Source organism: Brachyhypopomus gauderio, chromosome 8 (genome assembly GCF_052324685.1).
Source record: "Brachyhypopomus gauderio isolate BG-103 chromosome 8, BGAUD_0.2, whole genome shotgun sequence".
NCBI classification, from domain to species: Eukaryota; Metazoa; Chordata; class Actinopteri; order Gymnotiformes; family Hypopomidae; genus Brachyhypopomus; species Brachyhypopomus gauderio.
The window spans coordinates 10492775-10511502 of record NC_135218.1 but is presented as its reverse complement, the minus strand read 5'-3'; the positions used below and the strand labels follow the sequence as shown (position 1 = coordinate 10511502).

Genomic DNA, 18728 nt, shown 5'->3' with positions numbered 1-18728 from the left:
TCTCTCTCTCTCTCTCTCTCTTTCTTTCTTTCAATAGAAAAATATGAAGCCCCCTGAACGCCTCATATCTCTTCATGTATCCAATATAATTGATTTAATTAATATTCCAATGATCATTTGATAAATAATTGCATTTGTTCCAGAATCATAATTGTAATCTATTCAACCCACATCGGTCTGTTTGACAAATTAATCAAGGCCCCGACGTTTTACAGGTGAAATTTAAGACCGCGTCTCAGTGTGCCTTAAATGTTTAATGAATTAATTACCATTTCGTATCACTCCGCCTAATTGATTCTACAGCAGAGTCCTGCCCACACACTCCTCCTCTTGTCGCTGTTCCCTCCGCCACAGTAGCGCTGCTCGGTAATTCGTGGGCGCTCGAGCGAAGCGGCGAGAAGAAACGGAGAAAGTGTTTTAGCAAGTCAATCGAGAGGTACCACTCCGACCTTTTCGGCGATACTTAGACATTTTCTCCACGAAGCATTATCGTTGTGTCTGTGTAGGACGGCGCGTTTGAACGGAATATCATTTAAATATAAGCCACCTGATGTGCGGGTTGTGCCTGAACTAGCCCAACTCTTGGTGAAGAGCCATCAAAAGAAATGGAGCCGTTCGGAGCGCTACTGTGGATTTCACATTATATGGGACTTTTCGTTCAACTAAACGCCGCTTCCCAAGCGAAAGGACTAACTAATGTGGTCGACCACGGATCGGGCAATGGTAAGCTGTGTGGGGTTTTTTACATTCGAATGTACTAAGTAATGTATGATAGTGCTTGTCTCCTTTTCCTATTAATAAGGATTACACTTGACGCGAAGGCGCGACGCTGGTAAATTGAATGTTGGTGGAGACGTCAGGATTATTTTCAACTTTTAAAATCACGAAACACACTACTTGGGTTGTATGACGTGCTTGAGTGTCATTGGTTGTTTTCATGCGTATCCTACTTATGGTTAATGATAAAGACAATCATCCATTGACTGAGGGAAACACATATAAATCTCTCGCTCTGTGTGTATCTGTGTAATATAAAGTAAAAAGATTCCAAGGAGTTACTGCAGTGAACTGTAGTTAAAGGTGTACAGAGAGTTAAAGAAGATGGTTCTTCATCAGCTTCTATGTACAAGCAGATCTCTCTCTCTCTCTCTCTCTCTCTCTCTCTCTCTCTCTCTCTCTCTCTCTCTCTCTCTCCTCTCTCTCTCTCTCTCTCTCTCTCTCTCTCTCTCTCTATATATATATATATATATATATATATATATATATTATATATATATATATAATGTGTATATATATAATGTGTATGTATGTGTGTGTGTATATATATATATATATATATATATAATGTGTATGTATGTGTGTGTGTATATATATATATATATATATATATATATATATAATGTGTATGTATGTGTGTGTATATATATATATATATATATATATATATATATATATATATATATATATATATATATATATATATATATATATAAAATTATATGCATGAGCACATGCAGAAAATTAACAAAAATAACCTAACCTGACCTACTCTCATTCTAGTGAATTGGTGACCAAGCAGATGGACTGCGTTGCTACATTATTCTCCCAAGATTAAAATTAATTAAAACATTTGTCTATAAAAGAATAGCCTGCAGCAACATCCACTGATAAACTTTGTGTGTGTGTGTTTTACTGGATTTGTCTGAGTAGACTTTGTTCAGACTGACCTCTTAAATGGTTCCTGCAAATGTTTCTACCAAAACCCCAGTTCAAAGTCGTCTAATCTGTGCTGATACAATATGAAGCCTCCTAGATCTGCCCTTACCACAGAGCTCTACCACCACCTGGTCTGTGTTATGGAGGCCTGTATTTGGATTTGCTGTACTCCTCTATCAGCTGTGATGGCTTAAGTACTAATATTGTTTCAGTGATGGTTCACCTAATTGACCAGCAGGTATAAATCAGCAGAACACGTGCAGAGTCATGGATCAATACAGTCATGATCAAAGGGCAAATCAGGTGGCAAAGCCAAGACTCTCCAGAGCTTCATGTAGGACAGAAATCAAGAAATCTAGAATCACTTCAGCCGTATAGGTTACACAAGCAGGATTTAACATCGGGCTAAGATTTACAAATCTTGCGTTTCTATTAAAAATACAAATAATGCAACTCCAATTTGAAATGAGAGGTATATTGCAGATCTAAAGTAATAGTAGTAGTAATAATAATAATGGTATTTTCATGTGCTCTTACTCTTCAGGCCTCTAGTCCCGGGAATAGGAAACAAATCTGTGAAGTCTGACTGAATGGTTCATATCTTTTAATGAGAAATTATATGTGCTTGGCACCTGCATCACTATTGCCTTCTGTTTTAAGACAATTACATTCTTGCTTGAACGAGGCAAGGTAGATGCAGGATTACGGATGGACACAGCCGTACTGAGTAAGTGGATGTAAAGATAAATGGATACTCATCTTTACTTGATGATAAAACATTATGGGCCCCTAATGTGTAATTCTCACTGCAGTATCTTTTTTTTTCACCTTCAACCAATTACATGTTTTCTTCACTACACACCCCATGGTTTTAAACCTTAGACCCATTTAGATACATTTAACTACATCACAGATAGAGGAAAAATGAACACTTTAAGTACCGAGTCTGTTTCTTGGACACACATCTTTCCCTCTCTGTCATACATAACATGCATGTTAAAAGTGTAGACGTAATTTTAATATTTTAATTAGAATTGTCTACATCAGAGGTACTCAACTGGCGGACCGCGGTCCGGATCTGGACCCGAACGCAGTCCTGTCCGGACCCAATCTCATTCCTATCTGCCAAAATTGGACCGCGGATAAATTTAGTTGAGTACCCCTGGTCTACATGTTTAATTAGTTCAGGTGTCTGAAATGGTTTCTTTTTTCAAGTGTTATGTCTTCAATATTAGTGTGAAGTAGGGGAGAACTTAGTAACCCTCATAGTTATGGTAAAATTAACTAGTTAACCTCTGGGAGTGCATTAACCCTTTAAGAATTGAATTTGTTTAAATAGTACAGTTCTCTACATGCTGTTGGTGGAGGTGTTTATTTTTATTTTTATTATAATTTATTTATTTTTTTTTGCACAATTCAAGGGTCATTAATTAAAAATAACAATAACAAAGGTTCATTGTTAACCTTTTTTATTCTTTTTGCAATTGCTAATCACGTCAGTATCAGAATGCAGGGTATCGTACTCCCACAGAGACCAGAGTCAATCACACTGATGTGATTGTTCCTCAGAGGGTTAAAAGCAGCATGGTCTCCAAATGCTGGTCTGGCAAGATGCAAAGAACAAGAACTAAATTTGTGGGAGGTTTTTTGTGTGTGTTTACTGAATATAAAATAATCAGCCTAAATGTTTGTGAAATAAAAGATTACATTATGTAAACCTGCAAGGTTATTGCAGATTTGAGCACACCTTAATAGTATAGCACAAGGCCGCATATGCAGTGTTCCCTTCCTTGCTGTGGACTAATGAGGTAATGGAGAGCCCTTCATTATCACTCTAAAGGCAGGAAGGAGGCAAATGCCCCCCAGAGTTCCCATAAGGCACCGTAGCTGAACCTTGTACTTCTCAGCATCAGCAGATTTGTCAAGCATATGTGAGGTACTTTAGTTTAGAAATTAAATGCCAAACCTCTATGTACTATTCCCTCAATATTTGTTTAAGGTAAAAAATAAATAAATCTCTGCATTATTATTGGCATCAGTGGTTTTGGTGTTTTCCATTCAATCAATATTCACAAAGTCTTTAGGATAACTGACAGAAAACCAACCCAGCGCATGTATGATTTGGTGTTTGCACTGAGGGGTTTTAACTGTGCTTTTCTGACTCTTGGTAACTAACACAGTTTTTTTTGTATTACATTATTTGTAGACTCTGCTTTTTATCACTTATGCACTGATGAGGCAGGTTTGCATTATTTTCCATTAGGGACAGAAAGTCCTAATGTACACACACTGGTTTCTAAAGGGAAAAAATGAACAGTCATGCAGTAAAAACTATTGATCTCTAATTTTAAGTTAAAATTGTATTATTAACTTAAAACATTTACAAAAGAAAAGGATTTTAGAAAAAAATGGTATTGGCCAAATGTATTACCCCATGTGTGCACGACATTAATAATGTAGAGCTATTATACATTGTAGTCTGATACTTGTAGTCTGATACTACTCTGATACTACCTATGTTAGGAATTTTATTGTAACTTTTGTAAGTGGATTTCAATAAAAAGGTTACTGAATGGGGATTTAGGTTAACGGTAGTAACTAAAAAGAAGGATCTTTTTTTATATATATGATCCTGTCCTGTAGGGTTTTTTTCTGCATTTTTAAAAATGTGTCCATCTAATGCACCTGAAGTCCTTTAGCTGTCTGTTAGGGTAGTAGAAATAATGGAAGTTCCCTAATTCTCAGAGGTGCTCACTCTTACTCTCTCGCTCACACTCTCTGCATCTCTTTCTTTCTCCCTCTGGTCAGAAAGGTTTGGTTTGATGAATTGCCGTAGCACTAGTGAGCACTGCCCTTATGTAGAACAGAGTGCCAGGTGTCTATGACTCTAGGGAATCAGCCTTTCTGGTGCTCCAAAGTTCAGGCTGAGTCTGTCAACCCCTCAAGCCCAGAAAGGAGCGTCCTGGTGGGCATCACCAGCTGGGCTACTCCCTGGCCTTGCTGAATCAGCATGGAGGTCGTGTTCCATCAGTGACAGGTCCTTTGCACTGAGCTTCCCCTACCAGTCCCCCTGCTACATTATACTTCTCATGCTTTGACAAATAAGTTAGTCTCTTGTGGTGTCTCTCCATCATCTGGAAGAGTGCACACGCATACACACAAATACAGATGTCGGTCATGCAGAGCCTGGTCTGTAGAGAATGTTCTGATGGTTTGATTTAATCTCCATACAAGTGGCGATATCAGAATATTTGTATTTTTAGTTGCAGCGTGTTACACTGAGCGGTTGTACCAGAACCCCCGTAACAGAATGCCTCTTCTACACATCTGTCTTCAACAAAAAACATCATAAGGGACTTTCTGGTGTGATGATTATCACAAAAATACTTTCATGGAATATTTTGGGACTCGCCTAATGTTTATCTTCTTAAAACGTTATTATAAAATGCAATATTATTGCAATGTGCAGTATGTAACCAAGTCTATGAGTTTTGTAAATGTCTTCATGTATGTGATTAGTATCTGGATTGTTCAAAGAACATGATGGTAATATAATTCGGTTGATCTGTCTTTTTGACAGATCAATAAAACTCTTCACTCACAATATACACTACCTGGCCAAAGGAAAGATCACCATTTGGCTTTAAATAAGCAAATACCTAAGTGTCATTAATGGGATAATTAATGTAGTAAGTTTCATTATGATTCATCAGAATAAATGTTTCAAGCACTCTGGTAACCCAAACTGATTAATTTTCATTTCTTGTTGTTGTTTTCACTTCTTAAACAGCCATGTGGAAAGACGTATCCCGTGGTTATGGAGAAGATGTTTCTGTGTTTCAGAAAGATGGAATTATTGGTCAGTATCAAGTAAAGAGGACAGCTAAGGAGATTGCTGAAATTCCTGCAATTGGGTTGCATTATTAAAACCTAGTAAGATAGTGGTAAACCATGAACTTCCGAAGAGATTAAATCGGAAAACATCTTTAAAATCACTTAAATGCTTTGTGCAGTCAAATTGTAGAAGAGTATTTCCATGTGTTCAAGGTGATGAGAACTTGCATGATTGGGTCTTTAGTGACCACCAGAAAACTGTTGTTGTCAGTGATGCCAATGGTAAAAATGGATTCTATTTCCTAACGAGTATAAAGAATTGGACTTTGAGACAATGGAAAAAGGTCATGTGGTCTAATGAGTCCAGATTTTTCCAGTTCCAGAGCATTGGACACATCAGGGTAAGAAGGGAAGATTAAGAAAGGAATATGAATTTATGCACCAATCATGCATAACACCCACTGTGCAAAGCTCTGGAGATGGTGTTATGATCTGGGATTGCTTCCACTCTTCAGGTCTAGGCTCAGCATTATTCTATGGCACATATGTCAAAGTCAAGGCCCCCTGAATTGATTATCTATGGCCCCCTGGATGATATTTAATTACTATTAGAACCGGCCCGCAGGCCACAGCCGCCCGATGGTGTTTTGCATGCACAAACACTACATTCCCCACAATGCAACGGTAGCCCGCGAAGTCACTGCAGCGCACACAAACGGTGAGGGTCTGCGCGGTGAAAATGACATAATCGCAGTGGCTCCGCCTGTGCGCGAGGGCGTCGCACGCTGTCGATTCGCAAGGTCATGCACCTCTCGAATTTTGTAACTGCGCGCACCAGTTAAACTTAATTAAGTTAAATATGTATACATATCGTCAAAATGATTTGAAATAATTCGCTTTTTTATTAACATTATTTACTGGTTGTTTATTTTCAAAACGCCCAATCTTAACGTCTTCACGTTCTCTCATGTTTCCTCCTGGAATTACAAGAGGCTTGTATTTGTTAACGTAATACAAGAGAACTGTTTTCTTTGAAGGAAGTTTGTTTTTATCTGTTTGCTTGTTGAAAAATGTTTTTACATGAAATTACTGACAGATCCATAAGAAAATATTGCTTTATTCATTTAAGCATTAAATAATATACACTGTGTTAGGTCTTGGTTCAATAGGCTATGTGCAAACATTTAAATATGTTTTAATAAACATTGAACCAGTCTGGCCCTCGGCTTGTAGCAAATTAGATTTTTTGGCCCTCTGTGTATTTGACTTTGACATCCCTGATCTATGGCAATAAAATTGAATCCGCTGAGGACCTGAATGTACTGAATGACCAGGTCATCCCACCAGTGGTCTTCCTTGATTTCAGGGGTATATTGCAGGATTAATCAGCCTCAGAGTGGTTCAGGGAGCATGAGTAATCATTTTCACACATGAATTGGCCACCACAGAGTCCACACCTGAACCCCATTGGAAGTGTTTGGGATGTGCTGCAGTGATTTTGAGTGAATGCTGGCCAGGCAGTATATTGTTTTAGGATCCCAATATTAATACTGACATAGGTTCCTCATCTGCTCTCAAAATCTCTGTTCCTGTGTAAAGGGTTCATCAAGTTCATAAGCAATGTTAAAGATTCAACTTTCAAACCATTCTTGAGTGATATTGGAGGTAGTATGGGCAAGAAAACATTCTCCACACCATTACACTACCTCCCTAACCACCACCCTGTTTACTTTTAATTCATTCTTGTATGCTACAGTAGATTCTTCAGAGAAGAATGTTTTCCTAAATGGTTTTTAATTGTTAATTTTGCTCACTATAGTCTTAGAGTCCTTCTCCGGGCTGACAGGAGAGGAACCTGATGTGCTCTTCTGGTGTTGTAGACCATCACCCTTCTAAGATTTTTTTTTTTTTTTTTGCTCACTACAGTTACTGGGTCATTTGAGTAACCCAGAACGTCCTGTTGGTTCAGACCACTCTGCCCATTCTCCTCTAACATTATCTGGGTAGGGGGGATGTGAAGGTAGCAAAGATGTTTATTTAAATTGTGCAAAAATTTATTCCAATGCACATTTTTAGCAAATTACAAATTAATCACATCAACAATAAATGAAACTATAATTGTTGGTAGCTTGTTAAATGACAAAGTGATTTACACTAAAACCAGTTGCACATTCAGCAACCAAAACCCCTGTTCACTACAACGCAACACACAACCCATGATCATGAAAGATACACACAGTTGCTCTCTGGTTGAAATGCTAATTATCCATTTGGGCTGACTGTGCTGTCCAGAATAACATGCAAACAGCCTATAGCAGGGCCGGAGTGGGACACATTTTCAGCCCGGGAGTTTCATGTCCAAATCCGGCCCAAAATTATTTTTCCCTCCCAATCGGCCCAAACTAGAGACTGACATGAGCCGGCCCATCGGGAATCCTCCCGAATCTCCCGATTAGCCACTCCGGCTCTGGCCTATAGAAAGAATCGGATCAAGTATCAAAGACCTGATTTGCATATTACATGCCACATAGCAATCAAAGTGACTAAGCGCAGACCAGTGTAAATGCATGTGGCTAAAATGTTACGAGGTTGCAATCCACGTACTAGTCTAATGAAACCAAAATGTGTAAACAAAATCTGATTTTTATGACCAAATCTAATTAATTTATGTATTCATATTGAATGAATGTTCAACATATATAGCACCTTTCAAGATACACAAGGTCACTTTACAACTTTAACACAGGTACAAGTCTTACACAAGCAATCGCACACACTGATGAGAAGCAGCAGGTAATTGGACACAGCATACTCTACCAGAATCCACAGCCTCCTGGGGGACTGAATGGGGTGCAGGAAGGGGAGAGAAGACATACACTGGGCATCAGTGTTGGGGAGTAACGAATTACATGTAACGACGTTACGTAATTTAATTAAAAAAATTTTTTAAAAAGTGTAAATGTAATTCCTGCGCTCTCAGGACATCATTTTGATGCAGGTCCCAAAGGTCAGAACAGAACTGGGTAAAAAGGCTTTTAAATATTCTGCCCCTTCCGCCTGGAACAACTTGCAGAAGGAATTAAAGTTATCTTCTCTCATCACTCTGGGGAATTTTAAATCAATTTTAAAGGACAGACAAAACAGATCATTTGGCTTCTGTAATTGTACTAATATTTAACTGTATGACATTTCTTGTCAGGCGCTATATAAATCGAACATTCATTCATTCATTCGTTGGAATCATACATGACTATTATAGACAATGACAGACGGTATCAAATGAGTATTTATGACTGGTGTTGGAAAAACGTTTGTCGATGTCTATGACACAACCTAGCCTACCCAATTGGTTTCATTGGACCTATCTTAGACCTTCCGTTCGACAAGCAATACATTTGAATTAAATTTGTATGAAGTAATGAAATGCAGTTTGGTATCTAATCAAGTGCAACACATGCAGATTTTATAGAATGCAGTATTTAGAGATACAATGCAGTTATTTACAGCTAGTGTAAGTAAATATGGTTAATAAATATGTGCAGAGTAGATAAATTACCTAGGGAAATGCATGTGTGTGTAATGTAGTTATGGCAGTACAATGCACAGGGCAAAGAAAAATAGCATGGTATAAATAAATGTGATAAATACAGATGGAATCATACAGATAATATACAGATTATCCTATACCACTGTAGATAGGGCTATACAAACGTGGATTGAAGAGGAACACTGTTCAGATTTTGTGTGGATGGTAAGGTATGGATAGAGAAGGAAAGAATGGTCTTTGGGAAGAGTTCAATAAGGTGACCGCTGTGGGAAAGAAGTGGTTTCTGAACCTGCTTGTGTTAGTCTGCAAACTGTGAAAATGGTAGAGCCTGGGGGAGGAGCAGAAGAGTATGGCCCGATGACAGTAGTCTGAGAATCTTACATGCCTGGTGCAGGCATCTCTTCTTGTGGACCTCCTGTGATTGCCTGTCAGCAATGCCCTCTCAGCTTAGTACTCTTAAGTTTCACACTGTCAGTTCTCAAAAATTAAATGTTGATCATGGGTCAATACTCATTTAAACCTTAAAGTAATCAAAAAGTAATCCAAAAGTAATTAGTTACATTACTTTTCAAAAGTAATCAGAAAAGTTACACTACAATTACATTTTAAACAAGGTAACTTGTAACTGTAACTAATTACTTTTTCAAAGTAACTTACCCAACACTGCTGGGCATACAAGTACACACATTTATGCATAGACACTCGGACAACTGTTTTTATTGTACATGAAGTCACATCAACAATAAATTGATTTTGGGCAGTCATGGTCTGGTGGTAGGGAACTGGTCTTGTGACCGGAGGGTCGTGGGTTCGATTCCCAGGCCTGAGGCCATGACTGAGGTACCCTTGAGCAAGGCACCTAACCCCAACTACTCCCGGGGTGCTGGGCTAGGGCTGCCCACCGCTCTGGGCATATTTGCACCACAGCCCCCTAGTAATCACTAGTGTGTGTGTTTTGTGTGTTCTAACTGCACAGATGGGTAAAAAGCGGAGGACAAATTTTGATTGCAGTGAAAAATCACAATTGACAAATATGGCACATTTACATACTCTGGAAGAATTTTGTCAGGAACTGCCAATTTACCAAACATCCATGTCTTTGAACTGTGGGAACCCAAGACCCCAGTGCTGAGAGGCAAGCATGCTAACCACCAAGCCACCGTGTTGCCATATTGCCTTATTGTTAGGCAGTTCACAATATCTTTTTAATGTAACTTATAGCCGACTTTAGTCTGAACAGATCAGACAACTAGTAAAATGCCGACAAACCAAGTCAGATAAGTCAGATTTGTGTCCAAACAGCTCTGAAAATCTCAAATCCGTGTCACATTAAAGCAAAAAAAAAAGAAAACAGATTTGAGCCCGTTAATGTGAATGTGGCATTAACCTGCTGTGTGAATATAGTCACTGTGAACAAATGGTTGATATCTCCGCATGTTAGTAGGCATTAGGGGGCAGGTAATAATTACTCTAATCAAGAATCGAGAGAAGCTATGCATATTAAGGAGCCCTGTAGCCACAAGAGAGACACTTTTTGGTTTCTCCTACTCTTTGTTTCTCTAATTAGGATGTTTATTCCTGATTTATCCTGCTCCTCCTGGAAAAGGGGAGGAGGAGTGTTGATTTGTTTGTCTTGTTGTGGTTCATGGCAGCACTGCTGTGATTGTAATCAATTAATTATTACCCAGAGGCAGCCACTGATCAAGTGAAAGAAGTCAGACAGAAAAAGTCCAGCTATGACTCTGCCAGGTGTCTGGGCACTGTGGGGGCTCGTCTTTTTTTGGGTGTGTGGGTATTTTTGTGGGCCTGCTATCACAGTACTGCACTGGCATCAGTTAGTACAGTTCAAATAGATGCAGCAAAAAGAATTGCGGGTCACCCTTCTGATTGTACATTGTAGTTTTTATTGTTTTCATAGTATACCCTGTGTGAGAGAAAATAGTTTGGAAACATGCTTGCATGTGCATGCCCACTCTCTCCCACACCCCCGGGGTTAGAGACTCACTCATGGATCCACTCTCTCCCACACCCCCGGAGTTAGAGACTCACTCCTGGATCCACTCTCTCTCCCACCCCCGGAGTTAGAGACTCACTCCTGGATCCACTCTCTCCCACACCCCGGGGTTAGACACTCACTCCTGGATCCACTCTCTCCCACACCCCCGGGGTTAGACACTCCCTCCTGGATCCACTCTCTCACTCCTGGATCCACTCTCTCCCACACCCCTGGGGTTAGACACTCACTCCTGGATCCACTCTCTCCCACACCCCTGGGGTTAGACACTCACTCCTGGATCCACTCTCTCACTCCTGGATCCACTCTCTCACTCCTGGATCCACTCTCTCACTCCTGGATCCACTCTCTCCCACACCCCCGGGGTTAGACACTCACTCCTGGATCCACTCTCTCCCACACCGCCGGGGTTAGACACTCACTCCTGGATCCACTCTCTCACTCCTGGATCCACTCTCTCCCACACCCCTGGGGTTAGACACTCACTCCTGGATCCACTCTCTCCCACACCCCCGGGGTTAGACACTCACTGCTGAGTGAGTGCAGTGGGTCTGTGTGAGTTCTGCTCTTATTACATTAGCCTCTCTGCAGCTTTCAGTTCAGCTTGATTTCACATGTTAACTGTGATTATTTCCCAAAGGGGAAGTCATTCTCTCTCTCTCTCTCTCTCTCTCTCTCTCTCTCTCTCTCTCTCTCTCTCTCTCTCTCTCTCTCTCTCTCTCTCTCTCTCTCTCTCTCTCTCTCTCTCTCTCTCTCTCTCTCTCTCTCTCTCTCTCTCTCTCTCTCTCTCTCTCTCTCTCTCTCTCTCTCTCTCTCTCTCTCTCTCTCTCGCGCGCACACACACAAGGAGTGCTTATGAAAATGAGAAGACCACCATGGACACTTTGATTTTTCACTTTAAGGCTTTGTATTTTAAAGACACGTTAGTTTCATTATGTAATTTCTTTTCCTCCTTATTGAAAATGTCTAGCGTTGCCAACAAGCATCTCCAACAGGTTCAGCTATAATTAACTCAGGTCTATTGTGTGGGGCTGTAAGTTCTCACTTTCTTCTACTGGATGAGGTGACATGAAGTATCTTCTTTTGTTGTTATGGCATACTTATTGAGAGGGGGAAGGAGAGAGAGAACTGGACGTGCTGACGTGAGGACTATTCTTTGGAGAGTATGTGTGTTTACATATTCATGTTTGTTTTGTGTCTCTCTTTCGCTTTAATTTTTAATGGGGAACCTGGAGAACCCAAGTCATCTCAGTTTTCATTATACTGTCATGATCAACATGAAATGTACACAATCATACTCCTGCAGGATACTCCCATACCCCTGCAGGATACTCTCATACCCCTGCCAACATCTGACCTTTCTGTGTTCATTAAATAATCAATATTTCTGCAGTAAAGCAAATTTATTTTCGTAAATTAAATCTCATTTGGGAGGGTTTCAGCTTTCATATGAGTCATTTCTAAAACCAATCAATGAATTTAAAGTCAGGTTATAAGCTTTTGTTTCCACAACATGGATAAGCGACAGAACTTATGTCAGGGACTGTACTCTCATACCCCTGCACGATACTCCCCACACTCCTGCAGCATACTCCCCACACTCCTGCAGGATACTCCCCACACTCCTGCAGCATACTCCCCACTCTCCTGCAGCATATTCTCATACCTCTGCAGGATAAATCCACACGTAGACACATAAGATACCATATTTCAAGACTTCAGTTAAATGGATACTCTGCTAATGTGCAGTGCATCACAAAAAAATCCATACTATTAATAGGAACATTGCAACCTGAATATACAGCAAAATTCTACAAAGCAGCTTAAATTGTCAGCTCATTGGAAAAATTTATTTGATACACAGTAGGTACAGTATGTGGGGGAAAATGTTGACTTATTTGTTATGTATATAATAAAGATTCAGCTCTAATGTACTATATAGAAGAACATATTTGAAATTGGGAAATTGAGAGGTTCCATAGTCCACAGGACATTCTTAACGAAGGGCCATTTTTTACAAGTTGATTCAGTGAGAGGCCAAGGTTACTGCACTGATTTGTGGTGCTGCCAATTTAAGTGTCACACCTTTCCAGACCATTCTGGAAGAATTTATCAGGGTCTGACAAAGGCACAAAGCACCCTGGGATAGTCCCTGTTTGTCAAGCAGCTGTGTTTCATAAGTAGGATAGAGGAGGGGAGCTGAGAGCTGAGCTGTAAAGCAATTCGACAAGCCTCAGATCGATAAAGCCAAACAAGAGAAGAAAGAAAGGGGGGTGAGAAAGTGTGTGTGTGTGTGTGTGTGTGTGTGTGTGTGTGTGTGTGTGTGTGTGTGTGTGTGTGTGTGTGTGAGAGAGAGAGAGTTTTTTTTACCTAGTGATGATTGTTCTGCTGAGTACCCTTCTGCGTGTCAGACTGAGCTTTACTCTGAGAACCTGGTTGCTTTTTAGGAAGTGTATCAGGTTCTAGCAACTGAAGGAAAAGATGACCAGGATGAACATTCCTGAAGGATAAAGACAAACAGGAACATGAACATGAAGCAGCTGTGTGGTAACTACAGCAGCAGCACGTACCTCCACACAGACCCCTACCTTCACACGTACCTCCACACAGACCCCTACCTTCACACTAGGGGTGGGAATCGTTTACTATCTCACGATTCGATTCCGATTTTGGGGGCCACAATTCAATTCAAAAATCGATTTTCGATTCAAAACGATTTTCGATTTATAAAAATGTCTGCTTCAGTCTATAAAATCTGCATGATCTACTACAGTCTGCTTTGCAAGACAGAACGACAAATACAGAAAATTAAGTGTCTTTCACATTTAATTAACAAAAATTAAGTGCTTTGGTAAAATAAAATGGTTTTTGTTGTTGCCAAAATTCTTGAGCTTCATTTTGCGAGCTGTCAGGGCTGGCTCGGATGCAGTTCCCCAGCCGTCGCTAGGGGCACCAGAGTCAATCCCAGACTAAACCGACGTAACCGTACGTTCTCAGCCAGTCTCTGCTTTCTCTGTGATTGCTTATTGTTTAATGGTCTCGCCACCTCTCTCGGTTATGCTTTCTCTTTACTTATTCGAGTATCTCATGCGTCGCTTCCTGACCCATCTCAAGTTTTCCCAATCCTGTATGTCTTCCTAACCGTTTTGCCTTTATTTTTGGGAAGGGTTTTATTTTGCTGCAGCGTTTTTTGCCAGTTACTTCTGCTGGTGTCCTTGGTTTCGTTTTCACGTTGCATTTATCCGCGCTGTTTTTTAGTTACTGTTGTTTTGTTTCTTCCTCCCGTCTCACTACGGTTGAGTGTTATTTTTCACGCGTTGTATTTTCCGCATTGGTTTTTTGTTTCTATTTACTCTGTGCCCTTGTGGTTTTGGTTTCTATTCTCTTGCGCATCAAGTCTTCCGTGTTGTTTTGTTTGTTTGTTCTGGGTCGCTGTACGCGTTTCCCTCTCGCTAATACATTTGAGTGTCAAACGTCTTGATCTTGCGTCCATCCTTCTCTATATTATTTCACTTGGGTCCATCCTTCTCTATATTATTTCTCACCCTTCTCTATATTAACGCTCCCGTGCTCACCGCGTTACACAAGCCTTGCACACGAGCTACATTGTGTCCAGTTCGGTCTTCCCCGGCATTCGGTAAAAACCAAAATGAACCCATATTTTTTGCCTTAAATGAAGACCGGACAGGTTAAATATCTCTTTCCTCCATGTGTTTTGAACCTTTTCCGCGCATGAGTGTGTCCCAGAACATACTGCGTAAAGTCTCGCGTAATTTTGTAATTACGTAACGCGAGACTTCACCACGACCTTAGAATCGATTTTGGGACATTTAAAATCGATTCTGAATCGTAGTAAATGAGAATCGATTTTTGATATGAATCGATTTTTTGGCACACCTCTACTTCACACGTACCTCCTCTACTTCACACGTACCTCCACACAGACCCCTACCTTCACACGTACCTCCACACAGACCCCTGCCTCCACACAGACCCCTGCCTCCACACAGACCCCTGCCTCCACACAGACCCCTGCCTCCACACAGACCCCTGCCTCCACACGTACCTCCACACAGACCCGTACCTCCACACAGACCCCTGCCTCCACACAGACCCCTGCCTCCACACAGACCCCTGCCTCCACACAGACCCCTGCCTCCACACAGACCCCTGCCTCCACACAGACCCCTGCCTCCACACGTACCTCCACACAGACCCGTGCCTCCACACAGACCCGTACCTCCACACAGACCCCTGCCTCCACACAGACCCCTGCCTCCACACGTACCTCCACACAGACCCGTACCTCCACACAGACCCGTACCTCCACACAGACCCCTGCCTCCACACGTACCTCCACACAGACCCCTGCCTCCACACGTACCTCCACACAGACCCCTGCCTCCACACGTACCTCCACACAGACCCCTGCCTCCACACGTACCTCCACACAGACCCCTGCCTCCACACGTACCTGCAAACAGACCCCTGCCTCCACACGTACCTGCAAACAGACCCCTGCCTCCACACGTACCTGCACACAGACCCCTGCCTCCACACGTACCTGCACACAGACCCCTGCCTCCACACGTACCTCCACACAGACCCCTGCTTGGAGCCAGGATATTTGTCGTATACTTCCAACAGGCTATTGACGTAAGCAAAATATGAGCAGTGAGTGGTGATCTGATTAAAGCCACCTGACCTTTAGTCTGGAAATGGATTGGTGGTGAAATGATGCCATTAAAGTTTTGTCTGGGTGTTTTTAGAAGAGCTTACATAAGTAGAGATGATTTATTTAGCCATTACAGTGGAGGACACACCACAGTAGGAGACACATCTGCAGAGGTTTTTGTGATGCGCTGACTCAAGTACAGGTTATATGAAAGGTATGTGGTCAGCTTCAGGTTATTTTAACACCAAGCTCATGCATAACAGTGTCTGGTCTCTGGTTTCATTACACCTTGTAATAGTGTTCACTGAAATGAATTAGTTTGTATTTAATTAAAGTAATTTTATGCAGTGTAGTTTTTCAAGAAAGCATGCTACAAACTTTCTAACTGTTTCCTCAGATTTGTTTTGAAACATTTATAGACAGTAGAGAAGCTCATGTGGGCGTATAATGTCATAATTTCATTATGAATGAATGAATCCCAGCATTTCATTATAGTTTTCATGAGCACCCTTCAGAGTGGCCATGTCTGTCTGTCTGCCTCTTTGATGAACTGACCGAGGCCCTCTGCTACTTTAATGTACAGTAATTCCACAGCCTTTTAATTTGATTCCATTTGATCACTGTCATTTTTATACATTTGATACATATACTGTCATTTTGTTACAAGGCACCTCTTCCTCAAAAAGATGAATTAATAATAATAATAATAATAATAATAATAATAATAATAATAATAAATTTTATTTAAAGTGCCTTTCATAAACACCCAAGGACACTGTACAGATAAAATGGGAGAAAGGTCTGGTACAGCAGTAAATAATATAAAACAAATAAGAAATATTAAAAGCAGTCCGAAACAGAAGTGTTTTCAGTTCAGATTTCAAAGTCTTGAGTGAAGTGCAGGAATGCAGGGAAATGGGGAGCGAGTTCCAAAGCTTTGGGCCAACAACGCTGAAGGCTCGTTCACCGAACCCTTGTAGCCGGACTGGAGGAACAACCAAGAGGTGAGCATCAGCGGAACGGAGAGAACGTGCAGCACAGTAGCGTGAAACTAGCAATGACAGGTAAGGGGGGGCCAGGTTCTGTAGTGAACGGAAGACCAAGAGTAATGTCTTGTACTGAATGCGGTATTGAATGGGAAGCCAATGAAGCGATATCAGTTTTGGGATGATGTGCTCAGATGATTTAGACCATGTCAGGACCCTGGCAGCAGAATTCTGCACATGCTGGAGCTTCTTGATTTTACTGGCCGGCAGTCCAGCCAACAGAGCATTGCAGTAGTCCAGACGACTCTTAACAAAAGCATGAACAAGAGTTTCAGCCGCAGAGTCAGTAAGTGAAGGGCGGAGTTTAGCGATGTTTCTTAGATGGAAGAAAGCAGTTTCATTGATATGGGCTTCCAATGTGAGAGCTGAGTCCAAGATAACACCCAGATTATGGACAGTAGGTGATGTGGATGTAACGAATCCAAGAATTGAGATGGATGGTTGAACAAGTTTCCGAAGAGTGGGTGAGGAGGCAATGAGAATGGCATCAGACTTGCTATTATTTAGATTGAGAAAGTTCTTTGCCATCCAGGAATTGACATCATGGAGACAGCTGAGCAAGGATCCAGGAGGTTGAAGATCCGAGGGCTTGGAACAGACATAGATTTGGGTGTCGTCAGCATAGCAGTGGAACTGGAGGCCATGCTGTCGAATGATATTACCAAGGGGGAGGAGGTAGATTATAAAAAGAAGTGGGCCAAGGATCGAGCCTTGAGGTACACCAGACGTAACAGCAGAGCAGGTGGATCTAAAGCCGCTGAGAGAAACAAACTGCTGGCGGTCAGAGAGGTACGACTTAAACCATGATAGCACCGTATCAGATAGTCCAGTCCAGACTTTCAGCCGGGTCAACAGTGTAGAGTGGCAAACTGTGTCGAATGCTGCGGTGAGGTCAAGAAGAACCAAGATGTTAACTAGTCCAGAATCGGCTGCTAATAGAAGATCGTTCATCATTCGGACTAAAGCAGTTTCAGTGCTGTGGTTACTCCTGAATCCAGACTGGAACTGCTCAAATAGATTATTAGATGATAAATAGTCCTTTAATTGAGTGGCAACCACACGCTCAAGCAGCTTACTGAGAAAAGGGAGGTTGGATATGGAACGGTAATTACCGAGGTCCTCGGGAGCCAAACCAGGTTTCTTAAGGATAGGGGTGATGGCAGCCGACTTCAGTGAGGGGGGAACAATGCCAGAGGCGAGGGAAGCGTTAATAGTCCTGGTGAAGAGAGGACAGAGTGAGGGTAGACAATCTTTAACCAGGCATGTAGGCAGAGGATCCAAAACACAGGAGGTTGGTTTTGCGGACTTGATGTATATCGCTACTGTGGTGGTATCCACTGGAGTGAAAGTTGAAAAGCAACAGCTGACTAGAGGACTTTGTTGAACAGGGTCAGAAGAGGAGTTTGTGAGGGCTATGCCAGCATGAATGTTCCTAATTTTCTCTTCAAAAAATGTCATGAATTTGCTACACAGCATTGATGATGGAGTGAGGGCAAAGTTATTAGCAGGCCTTAAAAGCTTGTTAACTGTGGAAAATGGTGCTTTGGGATTGCCATGACAGTCTCTGATGTTGGTGGAGTTATAAGCTGATTTAGCGTTATTGAGGGCAGCTTTGTAAACAAGGAGATGGTCGTTGTAAGCATCTAGATGAACTGTTAGTCCAGACTTTTTGCTGAGGCGTTCAAGTTGTCGTCCTTTAGCTTTCATTAACCTCAGCTCAGGGGTGTACCAGGGGGCCGAGTGGAGAAAGGTGACTTGACGAGAACGCAGCGGCGCATGAAGATCCAGGGTGGACATAGCCATATTGGTAGAGTGGTTAGTAAGGGCTTCAACAGAGGCTGGTGCTGGTGGGACAGGCACAGAGTCAATGGTATTCATGAGGTGAGAGGGACAGAC

The 18728-nt window shown here is 41.5% G+C and overlaps 1 protein-coding gene across 1 annotated transcript in view; it reads left to right on the top strand.

Annotated features, from left to right (window-relative positions):
* The first annotated feature begins 295 nt into the window (after nt 1-295).
* vstm2lb (V-set and transmembrane domain containing 2 like b) overlaps nt 296-18728 on the top strand; it is a 33769-nt gene continuing 15336 nt past the window's right edge. Inside the window, exon 1 of the mRNA XM_077014328.1 lies at nt 296-723. Coding sequence (XP_076870443.1) covers nt 606-723 — 118 coding nt within the window. The 5' untranslated portion in view covers nt 296-605. The remainder of the gene's footprint in view (nt 724-18728) is intronic.